Source organism: Conger conger, chromosome 16, assembly GCF_963514075.1.
Source record: "Conger conger chromosome 16, fConCon1.1, whole genome shotgun sequence".
Taxonomy (NCBI): Eukaryota; Metazoa; Chordata; class Actinopteri; order Anguilliformes; family Congridae; genus Conger; species Conger conger.
The window spans coordinates 15,206,614-15,224,113 of record NC_083775.1 but is presented as its reverse complement, the minus strand read 5'-3'; the positions used below and the strand labels follow the sequence as shown (position 1 = coordinate 15,224,113).

Genomic DNA, 17,500 nt, shown 5'->3' with positions numbered 1-17,500 from the left:
GCCGTTGGAGTGTAGGCCGTTTGAGTGTAGGCCGTTGGAGTGTAGGCCGTTGGAGTGTAGGCCGTTGGAGTGTAGGCCGTTGGAGTGTAGGCCGTTTGAGTGTAGGCCGTTTGAGTGTAGGCCGTTTGAGTGTAGGCCGTTTGAGTGTAGGCCGTTGGAGTGTAGGCCGTTGGAGTGTAGGCCGTTGGAGTGTAGGCCGTTGGAGTGTAGGCCGTTGGAGTGTAGGCCGTTTGAGTGTAGGCCGTTGGAGTGTAGGCCGTTGGAGTGTAGGCCGTTGGAGTGTTAGCCGTGAGAGTGTGTTTGTTAAATGAACCCCCTCTCCTGCAGGAGGACATAGGGAAGCTCCTGCGGTTCGAGTCCTCCTGCCTCCCCGCCGGGCAGCACACCAGCCTGCAGGAGTACGCCTCGCGCATGAAGGCCCGGCTCCCGCAACATCCACTACCTGTGCGCCCCCAACCGCCACCTGGCCGAGCACTCGCCCTACTTCGAGGCCATGAAGAGGAAGGACATGGAGGTGAGGCCTGGACCCCCTGTTCACCCGGGGCCCTCATCCAGCTTTCTAACACTACTCTGCATTTAAACCAGGCCCAGAGCCCCATCACCCATCTTTGTAACCCTACTCTACATTTAAACCAGGCCCAGAGCCCCATCACCCAGCTTTGTAACACTACTCTACATTTAAACCAGGCCCAGAGCCCCATCACCCAGCTTTGTAACACTACTCTACATTTAAACCAGGCCCAGAGTCCCATCACCCAGCTTTGTAACACTACTCTACATTTAAACCAGGCCCAGAGCCCCATCACCCAGCTTTGTAACACTACTCTACAGTACTCCATCTGAGTTTGATCACTAGAGTTTGATTGATGATTAAAAGTCTGATTTAAATGTTCTGAGCGGTGAAACTCCTCCAGCACATGGTCATCTGCAGTCATTAAACCTGATCTATTCAAATGAATGTAGTTTTCTAGTGACTGGTTTGGATGGAACATAAACCAAGACCATCTGGCATTCTAGCGCCAGGGCTGCCTACCCCTGATTTAAACGCTGATGTAATGGCGGTATCAGACACGTACGGCAGAGCCGTCCTTCCTCCCTCTTCCTCTGTGTGAACGGTGTGGTTCTCTCTCTCTCTCTCTCTCTCTCTCTCTCTCTCTCTCTCTCTCTCTCTCTCTCTCATCTCTCTCTCTCTCTCTCTCTCTCTCTCTCTCTCTCTCTCTCTCTCTCTCTTTCTCTCTCTTTCTCTCTCCAGGTGCTCTTCTGCTATGAGCAGTTTGACGAGCTCACCCTGCTGCACCTGCGAGAATTCGACAAGAAGAAGCTCATCTCCGTGGAGACGGACATCGTGGTCGACCACTACAAGGAGGAGAAGTTTGAGGACATCAAGCCAGGTTAGAGTGAGAGACTCATGTACACACACACTCGCGCATATACACAAGCACACACTCATACATACGCACACACACGCATACACACTCACACGCAGTCATACATGTGCGCGCACGCACGCACACACACACACACACACACACACACACATACACACACACACGCATACACACACACACACACACAGTCATACATGCGCGCGCACACACACACACACACACAGGAATGCGTGTTGCAGACCTTGGTGGGTACTGAGGGAGAGACTGTATCTCTGATGAGGTGAATGAGGTGCCTGCGTGGCTCCAGCGCTCCTGACCTTTGACCCCTGCTCTCTCGTTGCCCTAGCCTCCGAGCGGCTGACCGAGCAGCAGGCTGAAGACCTGATGGCCTGGATGAGGAACAGCCTGGGCCCCAAGGTCACCAACATCAAGGTACCCCAGCTCTGCCCAGGCCCGGTGCGGTAACGTGGGCCGTTCAAACCGGGGGGGAAGCGGCTGATCCCTGGGGGGGGCTCACAGCACCACAAACCCCACGGCCGGTTTAGGGGGGGGGGCCGTACTTGCTGACCCGCCCTTGGCTCTTTCCGCCTAGGTGACGCCCCGCCTGGACACGCACCCCGCCATGATCACGGTGCTGGAGATGGGAGCGGCTCGTCACTTCCTGCGCTCCCAGCAGGTCGCCCGGACGTCTGAGGAGAGGGCCCAGATCCTGCAGCCCACGCTGGAGATCAACACCGGGTGAGCGGGAGGGAGGGGAGACGAGGTGAAGAGATGGGGAGAAAGGATAGAAGGAGAAGGACGAAAGAGGGTTGAATAATATCATTTAAATAAAATCACTCCATTGTTAATGTGGGTTCGGAAGTGCGTTCTTTAAGAGGCTTGTGTTTGCTGGTATGATATATAAAAACGTGGGTGTGGTCTGCCTCTCTATAACTTGGTGGGAAAATTCCATGTAGATTTTAATGTTGATGGTAATTTTCTCCAGTTTCTCAAAACCTGGACTCTATTTTATTCACGTTGGACTGAACAAAATTGTCCTCTTGGTTATGCTTAATTAAGCCTTTACAGGCAGGGAATATTTCGGCATTTGACTGAAGGTGTGTCTCTACGTTTCTCTGAGTGGCGTTTTGACCCTCGTCCTGTCTCCCGCCTGCAGCCACGACCTCATCAAGAAGATCAGCGAGCTGAAGGACTCGAACCCGGAGCTCTCTCAGCTGCTGCTGGAACAGGTAAAGCACAGACCACAGGATCTGGACACCTCCCTTAAGATACGCTATTCCCGCCTTTCAGCGTGTGTTTGAGTAGGCTGCTGGGTGGCTCACCCTGTTCAGGCTCTGTTCCAGGCTATAGATGGACCCCACGGTCTGGTATCTGTTAAGGCTCTGTTCTAGTGTGTCTATAGGCCCCATGGTCTGGTATCTGATAAGTCTCTGTTCTACTGTGTCTACAGGCCCTATGGTCTGGTATCTGTTAAGGCTCTGTTCTAGTGTGTATACAGGCCCCATGGTCTGGTATCTGTTAAGGCTCTGTTCCAGGCTATAGATGGGCCCCACGGTCTGGTATCTGTTAAGGCTCTGTTCCAGGCTATAGATGGGCCCCACGGTCTGGTATCTGTTAAGGCTCTGTTCTAGTGTGTCTACAGGCCCTACTGTCTGGTATTGAAACCTGGACTGCGCCAAGCCAATTGGCTAGCACCCCTGCACGGTGACACGTGATTGGCTGTCGTGCCTGGCGTTTTACTCGAGCCTTTCCCCGTACCCCAGATCTTCGACAACGCCATGATCGCGGCCGGGCTGAACGACGACCCCCGGCCCATGATCTCCCGCCTCAACGAACTGCTCACCAAGGCCCTGGAGAAGCACTGAGAGGTAGCCCCAACCGGCCCGTCCACTTCGTGACTGTCCACAGCCCGTTACCCCGTCCCCCCACACCGGGGTCTCCGAGGGGCAGGCCGAGGGCACGGGAACCGAACCTCCTGACCGCTGCACAGCCACTTCCTGGTCTTCAGAGACGACGGCTTTCCTGCAGATCACCGCAGCGCGACAGTCCATTTTTCTGCTGAGCTCACGTCCGTCTGACGGCGCCGGTAATGCCCCTGTGTATAATACCACCCCGTGCCCATAGCTGCCCTTGCACATGCTGGAAGACTGTGCTGACTCCTGTTTCAGAATGAACTGAATACAAATCCATTACTGCCCCCGCCTTTTTTTTCTAAATAAAGAAATAAAGAAATAAAACTCCAGATCAAATGAGTTTAACGCGTAAGATCTTTCATGTTAAAAGTGTCAAGTTAAATCTTTACCCGCTGGTAATGTGCAGTACATTGAACAGGCCACTCGTTTCAGAAGACGAGGTGTGTCGAGGTGGACTGTGGAGTCCATGGAAGCCATTGTGTGATTGAGGCAGGAGGACTGGAGGCTTCAGGGCATCGTCTGATTGGCCGGTCCCGTTGGGCTGTGGCTGCTTCAGCCAATCTGCACTTTACAAGTATCAGCCAATAGAATTTGGGGCAGAGTGGCATCTTCATACACAACCAGAGGAAATGGAAGACCTGATCGGAGAAGGCCAGGTCGACTGATCTACTCCAGGCTGTTTTTTTGGGCTGTTACATTGTATTGTGAAAAAATAAAAAATAAAAAAATTCCAATACAAGGACAACAGTGTCATTGATGTCAAGCACCACTCTTGCGCAGCACCCCTGAATTTCAGCTACTTGAGTGCTCCCCCTTGTGGAGAATCTTCAGCCTGAAGATGACATTTACATTACATTACATTATTGGCATTTAGCAGACACTCTTATCCACAGCGACGTACAGTTGATTAGACTAAGGAGGAGACAGGGTTAAGGGCCTCGCTCAAGGGCCCAACGGCTGTGCGGATCATATTGTGGCTACACTGGGATTAGAACCAGCGACCTTGCGTGTCCCAGTCATTCACCTTAACCACTACGTTACATGACATGAGTCAACATGAGTGAGTGTTACAAGTGTAATTACAAGCCTAGAGGTATGTAGCATGTAAACAAAAAAGAATGGACTGGTGAGGACAGGATACCATGTGGTCTGCCTCTACAAGGCCTGCTAAGCTCCTCCATGCATTTACAACCGTTACAAAAATCAGTGTGGAATTTACCCAAGTCTTAAGTCTTTCAATGTAACAGTCAGACTTCCTATCTGAACAGGAATTACCCTTCAGTGTCTTTATTTCAGCCTGGTGCCCAGAATTAGACACGGTGAGAGAAACCTCTAACTGTTAATGGTAAAGAACAAATGCAAAAACTTCTCTGTGAAAAGAAGCTAACAAAAGGCAGAATGTAAGCTCTTTAGTGTCAGCGATTTGCATCAATACTGCACGGGCTATCGAGGCCTGGTGCTCAAGAGTGACACCCTGTGGACAACAGTGGTATGACCTTGTTACGCACCGTTCCTTTGGGCCATTTCAAATTCACCACAACATGCACAGTATTTTCAAAAGTTTCCCATTTTTTATTTGTTTTTTTTTGTTTTTTTGTTCTTTTTTTTATTAAGCAATTTCCTCTGTTCACAGTGCGTAGTTGTTACAAAGAAACTAGAAAAAGAAATGGAAAATTTTAAATGACTGGTCGCTTCCTCCGTCTTCTTCTCCGGAGATGGCAGTTAGTGACGGGCTGTGCTGGGCCGTTGTGCTGGAGCTGTGGTGGTGAGGTCAGAGGTCAGAGTTCAGAGGAGACTGCCCGCCCCTCCATCGCTCCTCCTCTGTCCCAGCCGCTGCCCCCTTGCCGCTCCGTCCCCCCCCCCGCCCCCCAGGTCCGTGCCCCCGCCCCCGGCGCTTGCTCTCCTCAGGACAGGTTTCCGATGTTGGCCAGGAAGCGCTGTGCCCACCACTCCTCCAGGTCGATGGGCTGGAAGTCTGCGGAGGAAACGGACAGAACGGGTTAGAGATGAGCGCTAGCGGAGGGAACGGAGGTTAGACGTCACACAAGAAACATGTCCCCCCCCCCCCACTCCGGTATCACCTAGTTGAAAATGCAGGTGAGCGAGATTCCTGTGGTTAAATGCTCGTGGTTTTGTGCAATTCGCCGAGTTTACCAGCTGAGCCACGGCTCCAGACGCGTTGCTCAACATTGCATCATTCTTGTCTCTGCACTTTGCAAGATGGGACTGTCTGGCGCAATGCTGCCGCTGTCGTGTCCATTGCGCTGAATTGCTAGCAAGCAATAAAACTTAACTTTTTTTATAGGCAGTTATAAAGAATTCTACCACTCATTGCTGAGCAGAACGACTGCAGGTCAGAGATCTGAGAGTAGTGTGCACTCGCATGCACTTGAAGCATTCTTTTGTTATGTCCAGAAATCACAGCACAAGGAAAAACTACCCAATGAGGAACAGGTGTCTTTGGGGAAATTACTGTAAATGTGTCATATAAAACTTGTTTCTGTAGTCAGTTGGCTGCAGTCCTTGGGGAATATTTATTTTACTCTTCGTGTAAATGTAATCTGAAACTAAACTGATGACCGAAAGCTCTTGTGTGGCTTTTCTGCTCTCAGTAATGGTGGAGGGATGGTCACATAACCCTGGTGACTGAGTCCCAGAGGGAACATTCATGGGTCTTGTGTCACAAAGCAAGATTGATCACTGAGTTTAGCTTAATAACAGCGCAGAGTACCACCTGGATGGCTCCTTTTACTTCAGTCCATGGTTTCGGAGGGTACTGAGTTTCACTTGTGGTTCGGTTATTCAGCTAACTCCATAATCCTGCTTCCTGATACAGGGCCCTGGAGACCCAGAGAGCAAGGAAACCACGCCCAATAACTGATTAGGGATCTGTTTACCACCTTGTAACAGTCAGGCTATGCAGTCTGAAGTGACAAACTTAATGGCATTTGTGACCAAATTATTGCGATTTTCAGTCTGGTGGAATATTAGGTTCCTGGTGTTAAAAACCTAATTGTGCACTGAAATTTAGGCCCCTATTCATAATGTTGCATGCGTTTTGTTTTTTTTGTAAATATATGTAAAAACACATGTTATTCTGAAACACAACATGAATACTTAATTTCACTCGATCTCTAGTCATCCTTGTGGGAGATGGAATCATACAGTAACTGTTTAAGGCCTCTTGTTTTGAAAATGAATCCACTGAACATCATTAAGACTGATTTTGCGCTGAAAATATGATTAAAATGAGGGGCGATGCATGAGAGGTCACGTTAGTATTTTGTGAAGCTGAATGTTATTCTGAAATGTACAATTTTGAGCACATAATTTGATCTGCGAACTAAAAAAAATAAATCAAAATCACAAGGTGGCTTGTGTTTTGAAATTGAATCACACTGTAATTCAATCAAGTGATTTTACACTTTAAAGTATAAAATGACAAAAATCATTCTGATGGACCTCTTGAGAAAAACCTTGGGAAAGTACTGGCAATTTGGCAAGCTGATATAATGGGTCCCATCTCAAATTCACCTTCTATTGGCTTAAACAAATGGTGAAATCTGATATACTCTGCTGGTTGTGAAACATGGAGGGGGGGGGGATATGAAAGGAGGAATGCAGGAAGAAGTATGTAAAAGGATGAGAGGAAGGCAGGGAATGTGCAGAGAGGAGGAGGAGGAGAGGAAGAGAGGGTGAGGGTAAAGGAGGAGTGTTACTCACTCTTCATCGTGGGGTTGGGGGTCTTCTCTGTGTACTGCACTGGCCCCTCACACTGCTCTGGCTGGGCTCCTCCTCTCAGCTGCTCTGTCACCTCCTGCCAGGCTGCAGAGTAAACACACACCCATTACAGGCTGTGACACACACACACACACACACACAAACTGTACAGGCAGATTTTAGGGAGTTATCCAACATTTTACTTGTTGCCATCCGTAATCCTGAGAGAACCAGGCTTGTAAGTCTGAGGCTGGGCTCCCAGGTGGTGCACATTTTACCCGGCAGGGTACTGAACCTGAATTGCCTCAGTAAAATATACATCGCTGTCAAATAATTTAAGCTGTCTTGTTGAGGTGCGGTGGCGCAACAGGCTAAGACGCAGCAGACTTGCGGTTGCAGTTTGCTGCAGTTGCACACCGGGGACTGGGGTTCAATTCTCGGTCCTGCCAAGTTTGGCCGGCTCACGTGGGGCAGCAATAATTGGCTCGCTGCTCCAGAGGGAGGGACTTGGCAGGGTTATTAGATTGCCGCACAATAAGCACCTCGGGCGCCTCGGAATCACGGCAACGGGCACGAGACGAGACGGCTTGAAGAAGGCGTGTCGCTCTCATTCGGGCCGCCGAGGGACGGGGTGCGGGCGGTACATCTAATAGGACTACCTCCAATTGAATCAGACGAGGTACAATTGGCTACCAAATTGGGAGAAAACGGGAAAAATCGGGAAAAAATTTATTAAAATAAATAATTTAAGCTGTCTTAAATTGCTCCGGATTAGAGCTTCTGCCGAATGTCTGAAACATAAAAAAAGAACCCCAAGTGAAATGTGCAGACAAACTGCTTGTACCCCATTATCTCGGGTCTAAAGCTCAAAATAACAACGGCAGCGATGTTACAGATTCCACGACCTTGAAGGGGACGCGGGGCTGTCCTCTGATGGTCTGTGTGAATTCTGTGGGGCCTGGAGGACGCATTGCTCCTCCCTGTGACTTCTGACCCACCCCCTCCCCCTGGCTTCTCGCCTCATTATCGCGCGCGCTGTTCCACCACTGAACTGCACACACTTGCAGGGTCCAGTAGGGCAGATTTTGCAATGCCAGTCCTGCCTGGAGTACTGTTTTGGTGGGGGTGGAGTGTGCGGATGAGCACCGAGAGATCGAAGAGGGGCCTGTCCAAGCTGAAGCCGCTACTTGTTTCCGTCTGGGCTGAAGTCTTTGTTATATACACACACATTAACTTTGAATTACACAAAGTCGACTCATTCGTCACCGGTGTTATTGCCATCTCATGCTCGGTGACCAAAAGGGGTCAGTGGACCTGACTGGCATTGCTTCACTTTCAGGCTTCTTGCGCAACTTCAAAGGCCTTGAAAAGGAAAGTAGATTATATATGGCGTATTGGAGAAGACAGGGCCTATTTGAAATGGAAATGCCCTTGAAGTGAGAGTAGCAATCCTTGGCCATTGTGTGTGCACTCAGAACGTAGGGGTGGTTGTCCTCGCTCCAGTTCCTTTCTCTCTGAAGGGAAGAATTTAAATTTTATTTTATTTTTTTATTTTTTATTTTCTTTTCAGATTTTTCCCTTTTTCTCCCAATTTGGTAGCCGATTGTACCTCGTCTGATTCAATTGGAGGTAGTCGTATTAGATGTACTGCCCTGCCAAGTCCCTCCCTCTGGAGCAGCGAGCCAATTATTGCTGCCCCAAGTGAGCCGGTCAAACTTGGCTTTTGGCAGGACCGAGAATCGAACCCCAGTCCCCGGTGTGCAACTGCAGCAAACTGCAACCGCAAGTCTGCTGCGTCTTAGCCTGTTGCGCCACCGCAGCTCCCCAGAATTTAATTTTTGAGATTATCCGAGTGTACACACAGGTCTGTCAGCCACCCCCACTCTTCCTTAACGTGATCAGCCAATGCAGGTGTGACGGGTGGGGGGGAACTAGCTGGATGGGGGTTTCCCGTGTAGCAGACTCGCAGTCTTGGCCAAGAGGAGATCATGGCATGCGTTAGGAACTGATTTTATGAACTGTTCTCAGGAACTACATTCCATCTGAAACGTGGTGATGCAGCAGAGGGACAGTCCCTTCCCCGGGGTTAAAACTAAGGTGCGCTTGCTACCGGGTGATGATGGGAATTACAACTCGGGAAAAGGTCGATTTGGTCTTATTTTTATGAAGGACGTTCGGCTATGCTTTTGTATTTGTCTCATGCATTTTGGTGCGCCCTAAATTCTGAACAAGAGGAGAACCAATGAAGATGCACCTCCGGCCTCACTGTGGGCCTGAAATCCGTGTGAGATCACCTCCCACCGAAACCATGCGAATGGGTGAGTCACCTGCCCCTCCTCACCAGAGTTTCAGTTTGTCCCACCACACACACACACACACACACACACACACACACACACACACTAGGTAAAGCTGACCACTACCCTCAAAAGCAAGCTTAATTCGGGATGATTTTGAGGTCATGGGGTTAACACCTTGTGGTGACGTTGTACTGCACTTCATCGTACGTCATTCTGGATAAGAGCTTCCGCTAAATGCCTTGTAATGTAATAATGTAGTGTAATGTTCAAGGCAGGTAAGTGTGTGTGTGGGGGGGGGGGGCTTGCAGGAGACCGCCGTTCTGCTGCTCCCTATCCGACGAGGCCTTCAGCCGGAATGCTCCGGCCCCCCTGCGCGAGGGCTGGGCCCCGCAGTGGTGACAGGGATTCAGCTCGATGAGTCCGCTCTGCCATCGGGGCCTTGAGCTCGCTCCCCTCCGGAGGAGTCAAGGCGGCCCGCGTCGGCGTGGAAACCGCTGGAGACCGGGCGCCTCTGCGTGAGCCGCGTGACTCTCTCTCTGTGGCTAGGGGATCCGCGAGTCGCTCTGCGAAGCGAGGGATAACCGCCAACCCGCCGGGGGGGGGGAAGAAGCTTCCGGAAAATGACATGCCCACCCGGGCTTGCGTGCAATTTGAGCCTTCTCATGAGTCGGTGCTGTGAAGCCAGGTTTGATAGGAAGCTGCGATTGTTACTTTATCTGCAATGGCACCGGTGGCAGCCAGAAGAATCCCACACATTTACATTTACATTTTAGTCATTTGGCAGACGCTTTTAATCCAAAGCGACTTACAAGTGCATAGGTTCTACCATAAGTCAGAGCATCACATCCAGAAACTAGCAAAATACACAGGAAATGCTGTTCTAAACATAGTTGTCATCAGAAGTGCATTTTTTAATTTTTTTTATTTTGGGGGGGTTAGACAAGGATAGGGGTATCAGAAAGGAGGGGCAGGGGAAATCAGGAGGGAGGACTAAGGTAGAGTTTGAAAAGGTGGGTTTTGAGTCTGCGTCGAAATAGGGGGAGGGATTCTGCTGTTCTGACAGACACACGCACAGGCGTACCCTCGGCTGGATTAGGGACATCGATGACCTTTCATTTTTAAAGTGGCAAGCGGACACATTCACTCCCCTGCACCTGTCAGCAGATTAGGGTAATGACAATGTGGGCGGGTGACTTTGTGAGCATTCCCTCTGTTACGAGCTGCTTTGGGGAGGTGGTGGCAGCATGCTCTCTTGCTTTAGACCAGGAAGCCCGTATCCCGGCCACTAAATTTGCCATGTCATTAGAAACCTGTCACAGCTGTCGAGACCAAGTGCTAGACTAAAATGGAAACCATGTGAGAGGAAACCCCAAACTGTCTTTCAGAGGCATAGTTTAAACTGGCTGAGTGGGTTTCTTGTGTTTCATAGCAGACAATTACATGCCCCCCCCCCCCCCCCCCCCCCCCCCCCCTCCCCCCCCCCCCTCCCCTCACCTTCATGCACAAACTTGACGTTCTCCTCGTGCGCCTCGGTGAAGCCCTCTGTCGTCGTGTCGCTGAGCGGGGTGGGTGACGTGTGGTACCGCTTCCCGTTCAGACGGTTGAACACCAGCTTCGGTGCTGGAGAACTGCAAGACCGCCAGAACATACTGCCTTTATCATGGTTTGGTAACATGGTTTGGTAATATCCATGATTAATTTGTAGTGGTAATAATAATAATAATAAAAGGGCCAACCACAAATACTGAACTACTACTTGTGCTCTGAAATGGATGTTTGCATTTGTTTTACGTTTGAAGAATCTCACAATTAATTTAAAACCCTAAACTGTCTAATTAAATTGATGTTTTGCAATGCATCTTCGTGGTTAAATGAATTGTGTTCAATCTCGTCAAAAGTATTTTAATTTTTTTTAAGTGTGAGTGAACATAAGCGGTAGATTTAAGAACAGAACACATTTTTGTTTTTAAGCACTTTTGGAAAAGCCCGAGGCACTTGACCCAGTGAGCTTACCATACTTTAGTGTATCCCCAAGTTGGCAGTGAGAAAGTTGGTTATGTCGCGGAGAGATCTTGCAGGAAAACATTACTACTAGATTAAAGTCACATACACGACCCTTCACTGCTGTCTAGTAGTGAGTCGATTAAATCTAACGACTTGAAGTGTCCGCTATGTGGCGAGCGATTTTTTACCCTGGAACCTCGCTAACTTTGACACATAAACACCGTGCCTCGACTCGCCACTGCGAGCTCAGTGAGCTGCATATCGAAGAAACAGCGCTGCGCCGTTGGCTTCTGTTCACTGTCCTGTTAAACGCACGGAGACTGTGAATAAATGCTGTTTTATTTTACAACGTCCGTGTTATGTAACGTCATGCAGCGTAAGAGAGGGGTTATATGAGGTGAAGGGCTTTCACCACTTAAGTTTCTCCACCGGTGTGTCGCCGCTTGCAGGCAGCTATTCTCAAGCAAGCTCGCTCATATGGCGAATCGGCGACGACGAGCATGCTTAGCTCAGTAACCTTGCTTCACACAAGGTCACTCGTCTGTTATCGACCTCATGGACCCTTTAAACGTGACACTCAAGTACGACCTGCACGTTCGGTAACGTTAGATCTTTAATCAAGAATATAGTTCAATTCAGTTTTTATATGGGAACACATTATTAATTCATAAATGCAGTCTGTGACACTTACCACTAGGCAATGGAATGACATTCGTGGCAGTACAGATCAGAGCTATGCTAGCTAACGTTGCTACTTGCAAAGTAGCTAGTTGAAACATTCAAACTGGACAGACAGACAGACAGACAGAAGCTGCCTGTTCGAAAAGTGCTCCACTTACCTTGCCACTGACCAGGTGGTTTGCTTGTGCTTTAAGTCGTTAATTTTGTTCTCAATCTGCTGCGTGGGACCTTCAGAAATGGAAGAAGGAACAGCGTTGGATGAATGCGTCAGCTAGCTAAGCATGTAGCGTTGCGCTGCGCGGCCAAGCGAAATAATCTTATTGGACATTATGCAGATGAGTGACTTCTCATTGATATCTCACTCCATGACGAACCAACTACTCGGTAATATAACATTATGTATGGGGCTGCTGCCGTAACCTCAACAATGAATGGATATAGACAGAGGCTGCTACCCATAAGACGCGTAAAGCCACGGCATGCATGTGGTAGCAGACTATTACGAGACCGAGTTCAGCCCCATGCAGTTGGTAGCAAGAAAGAGGATTTTTAAAATTCGGATGCCGTTTCGTTACCTGTCCTTCGCTGTGTTGCAAGCTTGCTGGGACCTCTAGTTATTGTGTACATCATGTGCTGACGAATTCGCTGAGAACTTCAGTGTGGCACTCTGACAAGTGTCCAATTGTACAGCGGACTGGAATTTATTTAGTTGTAATAAGTAATTGCACGGCATCCAAGCAAGTGTGCCTTTTAAATCGGTGTCTCTTGACGCATCCACGGAGATCCAGTTGTATGATGGTGCCGGTTAAACGTGTGAACCGCCACAAAGTGTCCTATTGGTGTTTTAGTGTGCGCTGGTCTTATCGCAGTTCCAGGGTGAGTGAGCAATTCTCAGTGACTCCGTCCCTTTATGAATCCAGCGCCTTGTGTTGCGAGTCCTAGGCTGATACTACAGGTCAATCAAGGTAAAACGCATATCTTAAAAACTATGGCTGGCAAGTTGGTTTGGACCGGGTCGTTCCTGCATGTTCCACGTTGATATAAAGAAATATATAGCCAGAATCTCAACTTTGTTAACTGGGGGGCGATAGCTAAGGCAGTGTTGTATGGGTTGCGATAGATCCGTCCGTCATTGACCACTACAGACACACTGCGCAAGCCGTCAAACCCAGGCAGTCCCCGGTGACGTTGACACACGCCTCCCAGATTGGTTAAAGGGGAAGCGCCGCTCTCCTGTTTCCGGGTGACATTTCACATTTTAATGGAAGCAGACCACAGTTGGCTCCTGGTCTGGGACGTTGCACAACGATGAATATAAAACACGCCACAAATGTTTACAGCATGATATTTTATCGTCAAGATTTTACAGTAAAATGTATACTTCTAAAAAAGTACAATCTCATCTGGCTCGTCCAAATTTCTAATCTGTCCTTTCGATTCTTTCTGCGGATGAGAGGATTGAGTCGTTCAGTGCAGCCTTGATAATTCTGCTATCAAAGTCTTCTGCATACAATGGCGTGATATGTTCACCCCTGCCCTCTGGGGACTGCTGGTGATGTCACTGACCGTTGTTTTAGGTTTGTTCTTCACAGCCCTTAGAATATATCTGCCATCAACTGTATTTGTCTTCCTTGGCCAACCTGAATGATGTTTACTTCTGAGTACACCAGTGGTTTCTTTATTTTTAAAAAGTTTCTTTAAAACATTTTTTTTTAAACTGCTTTACTTGATATTCCCTCTTTGTGATATCCATCAATCTCCTGTTGAAAACAACAGATATCGGCGGAAAAGCAGCCGTCTCTAAAATGGTAAAACACGTGCATGTAATTACCATGAAATAAAGACGTATTGTCTGTACTGTTGTCTCATTCATATTTTGAGCTGAAATCCAAAAGTGTGGAGCAAAAATAAAATTCACTCTGCCGTTGCTATACATTTTGAGGGCATTGGATATTTCAGCAGTTGTCAGTCTGCCTAAAAACTAGATAAGGGGGCAAATACAAGTGAATATTGCGTGATATTTTTTAAACGGAAGTGCGGACAGTGTGTTGACATGTTCAGGACAGGATGTAACCTATAACTTGGACTTCAAGCCTTGCAACAACTCTGAAATAATAGTAATAATAATAATTATTTATATCATATAATGCAGCTCAACGTTCTTTACAGTACAGGCATTAAAAAAGACACAAGCAGCAAAATGTACAAGAGAAAAAATCCATGAAACAAAATCTTAAAAGGATAAAGATGGGTACAAACAAGAAAATAATAGTAATTTAATTGATAAAGATAAAACAATCATAAAAATTTTAAAGCATAATTAAATGTTTTAAAAAGCATAAAAACTATAAAATAACATAAAACCTAAAAATAAATATAAAATTAAACTCATAACAGTGGCATTAAAATAAAGAAGGCAGGATAAATATGAATGAGTTTAATGCACCAGATCTCCTCCATTTTAAGTTGCTCAGGATAGGTAGGTCTGCTAAATAAATGGAATGTAAGCAGGACAACTTGTTTTTTAAAATGAATTTATTTCTAGTCGGATGAAAACATACCCTGTTTTACTGAAGACACATTCCTTTTACACGAGCCTCTCAAAATAAAATATTTCGTTTTTAAGACATTAAGAATGTAGAACATAACCATTTGACAATACCTCAATTTGTACAGTCTCACTTTAAAATAAATAAATAAAGAATAATTTTACATGTTAAAACCAAGGAAGAATGTAGTTTCAAAAGTTGAATGTTAGGAATATGTATTGAGTAATGTATGTGAAAGGAAAGTCTTGCAGTAAAAGAACTCTCATTTGCCACAGGGGTCGTTCAGGGACAGGATGAGGAACTGGTATGTTCACCTTTTGAAGAAACATTATGCTGAGGTTACGATCACTACTGGTCATTTAAAGCAATGGAGCTCTAGAACACTGACTTAAAATCTTGAAAAAACATTCCCTAAAAACCTGCTCTTTAAAGAGCTGAAAATCCCCAGCCCCGCCTGCAAGGTTCAGAAGCCTGCTTTTGAAATGGGATTTAAGATGCACCAATGACTTCACTGATTATACCAGTCATTTGTCAATCAGTCCTGCTCATAACTTCTTATGGAAGTTGTGGCAGTTATTACTGTAAAAAAAAAAAAAAAAAACTTGAGATACATTCAAGGTGTCTATTAACCAAAGTCAAATGATGAAAAGGTCGAAATCTTGTCTATATTTTTTAACCCCCATTACTACTGTAAGCTTCTGGTCTTATACTGACCTGCGTGTCATGGGGGGAGGGGGGGTTTGATAATGGTGGTAACAGTATGAGAATTGCCCCTCCTGATTCATAGAGGTGGTGATGATGATGACGATGATGATGGAGATGGACACAGGACTTTTCAGCAGTTGCCAGAAGCTGCAGGCATAGATGTGCACCTGCCTGGATATGAGCAGTGATTTTAACGACTCCATTCCAGGGGCTATATCCCATTGACTGGCCTTCCAAGTTATTTTGGCCGTTCCTAATCTGTATCATTCCACAGATGCTTGTGAGGGACAGAATCAAAAGCGTCTCGTGTTCCTCATCGCAAAGGGGTTCTGGCGCGTTTGGGATCTTCCGCTCCGAGAGCAGACCGCACCGGTACGTCAGCTCTAAGGTCCGCGGCGGAAAAAACGGCGGTACCGGAAAGCGCCGCTACGTGCGTTCTTCCTGAAACGCACGGCAAACCTCAGCCGACTGAAGCGCAGAAATGAATCCTACACGAGCAGCGCAAAGCTTTTCTCCGAGCAAAAGCACAAATGACAAAGTGCAGGCGTATAGGGAGAGGCTTGGTTCTAGCTGCGAAGCCTCTGCTGGTTTCATGCTGGGTTTACGAACTGTGACGCTAGCGTCACAGTCAATACTGTTCATTTCCAATTGTTTCAACTAATTACATTACATTATTGGGATTTGGCAGATGCTCTTATCCAGAGCGACGAACAGTTGATTAGACTAAGCAGGAGACAATCCTCCCCTGGAGCAATGCAGGGTTAAGGGCCTTGCTCAAGGGCCCAACAGCTGTGCAGATCTTATCGTGGCTACACCGGGATTAGAACCAACGACCTTGCGTGTCCCAGTCATTCGCCTTAACCACCACGCTACAGGCCGCCCCATTCACAGCAACATGCCCCATGTTATTCTCTTGCTAATGAAATGATCTTTGTTTTTTGTTTTTTTGTTTTTTTACATTTTAGTTTATTAATATAACTGATACTTTATTAATAGAACTAATATGAATGTAAACTACATGTATCATTTGAGATACAGGTATCAACCCAAAATTAAAAAGGGCAACTCCTAGTTTGTTGCTTTCTACAGTTTTTGAAATGTTAGTCAATACATGGTCAAGAACGTCATCCTAGATACAAGGTATATATTTTCTATATGTCCAGATATGATCCAAATAGAGTAAAATGCATTAACTACTGTCTCAATTTGTTTGGCATGTACTACAGAAAGTGTTGATGTAGGATTGCCTTGTGTTCTAAAAAAATAATACATAATGGTGAATTTATGCAGTATATTTCACAAAATTGTATTCCTGATGTACACTCAGTGATCATTTTATTGGATAGACCTGTACACCAGCTTAATGCAAATATGCAAATATGCCAATCATGTGGCAGCAACTAAATGCATAAAAGCAGGCAAACGAGGTTCAGCTGTTAGCGGTTTCAGACTAAGTTTGACCGTGGAATGATTATTGGTGCCAGACAGGGTGGTTTGAGTATCTCAGAAACTGCTGATCTCCTGAGATTTTCACACACAACGGTCTCTAGAGTTTGCAGAGAATGGTGCAAAAAAAACTAAAACATCGAGTGAGCAGCAGTTCTGCGGGTAGAAACGCGTTGTTAATCAGATATGTCAGAGGAGAACGGCCAGACCAGTCGAAGCTGACAGGAAGGTGACAGTAATGCAAATAACCACACATTACAACAGTGGTATGCAGAAGAGCACCTCTGAACACACAACACGTCAAACCTTTCAGTGGACAGGCTACTGCAGCAGAAGAAAAAAATAAAATAAAAAATAAATACCAAATAAAGTGCTCACTGAGTGTATACTGTGTATATAGGACATTGTTGTATTGCTTTTTCATTAGTAATTATATCTGAGTGTGTCTGGGTAGGTTTGTGGTATGCTTCAAACCAGCCAATGGCATCCTTCCATAGAACAATCTCGACAGTGTATATGTGTGCGTGCTGTCAGTGTGTCAATGTTTCTCCATGTATTTGGGTGTCTGTGTACGTTTGTGTGTGACTTGTGTGGTTCATGGTTGTGCGTGGTTATGAATGAGAATAAATGTGTGTACACATATCATTGAGTGTATTTTAGATCTGTGTGGGCACGTATAGATGTATTTGTGTGTGTGTGTGAGAGAGATAGTTAAGTTTGTCAGAGAGATAGGTATATGCGCTTGTGTGTGTGTGCATCAGAGAAATGAGTGTGTGCGTGTGTGTGTCTGTCTC

At 46.8% G+C, this 17,500-nt stretch overlaps 2 protein-coding genes across 2 annotated transcripts in view; one reads left to right on the top strand and one right to left on the bottom strand.

Annotated features, from left to right (window-relative positions):
• trap1 (TNF receptor-associated protein 1) overlaps positions 1-4,046 on the top strand; it is a 15,002-nt gene extending 10,956 nt beyond the window's left edge. Inside the window, 7 exon segments of the mRNA XM_061223696.1 lie at positions 328-420; positions 422-514; positions 1,253-1,391; positions 1,735-1,820; positions 1,981-2,126; positions 2,545-2,617; positions 3,152-4,046. Coding sequence (XP_061079680.1) covers positions 328-420; positions 422-514; positions 1,253-1,391; positions 1,735-1,820; positions 1,981-2,126; positions 2,545-2,617; positions 3,152-3,253 — 732 coding nt within the window. The 3' untranslated portion in view covers positions 3,254-4,046.
• Positions 4,047-5,168: 1,122 nt separating this feature from the next.
• On the bottom strand, positions 5,169-13,175 carry LOC133114383 (MAPK regulated corepressor interacting protein 2-like). The gene is made up of 5 exons (XM_061223699.1): positions 12,582-13,175; positions 12,165-12,234; positions 10,816-10,949; positions 7,025-7,126; positions 5,169-5,276 (listed from the first exon to the last, which is right to left on the bottom strand). Exons 1-5 carry the CDS (start codon positions 12,634-12,636, stop codon positions 5,206-5,208), a joined length of 432 nt encoding a protein of 143 aa, XP_061079683.1. The 5' UTR covers positions 12,637-13,175; the 3' UTR covers positions 5,169-5,205.
• Positions 13,176-17,500: the final 4,325 nt, after the last annotated feature.

Bases quoted from the DNA above. Each gene is read 5' to 3' on its own strand.
- LOC133114383 (XM_061223699.1), bottom strand. From the start codon at position 12,636: ATGATGTACACAATAACTAGAGGTCCCAGCAAGCTTGCAACACAGCGA. The intron at 10,950-12,164 runs GTAAGTGGAGCA...GCGGTCTTGCAG, and splicing joins ACCACCTGGTCAGTGGCAAG to TTCTCCAGCACCGAAGCTGG. The intron at 7,127-10,815 runs GTGAGGGGAGGG...TTTACTCTGCAG, and splicing joins CGTCAAGTTTGTGCATGAAG to CCTGGCAGGAGGTGACAGAG.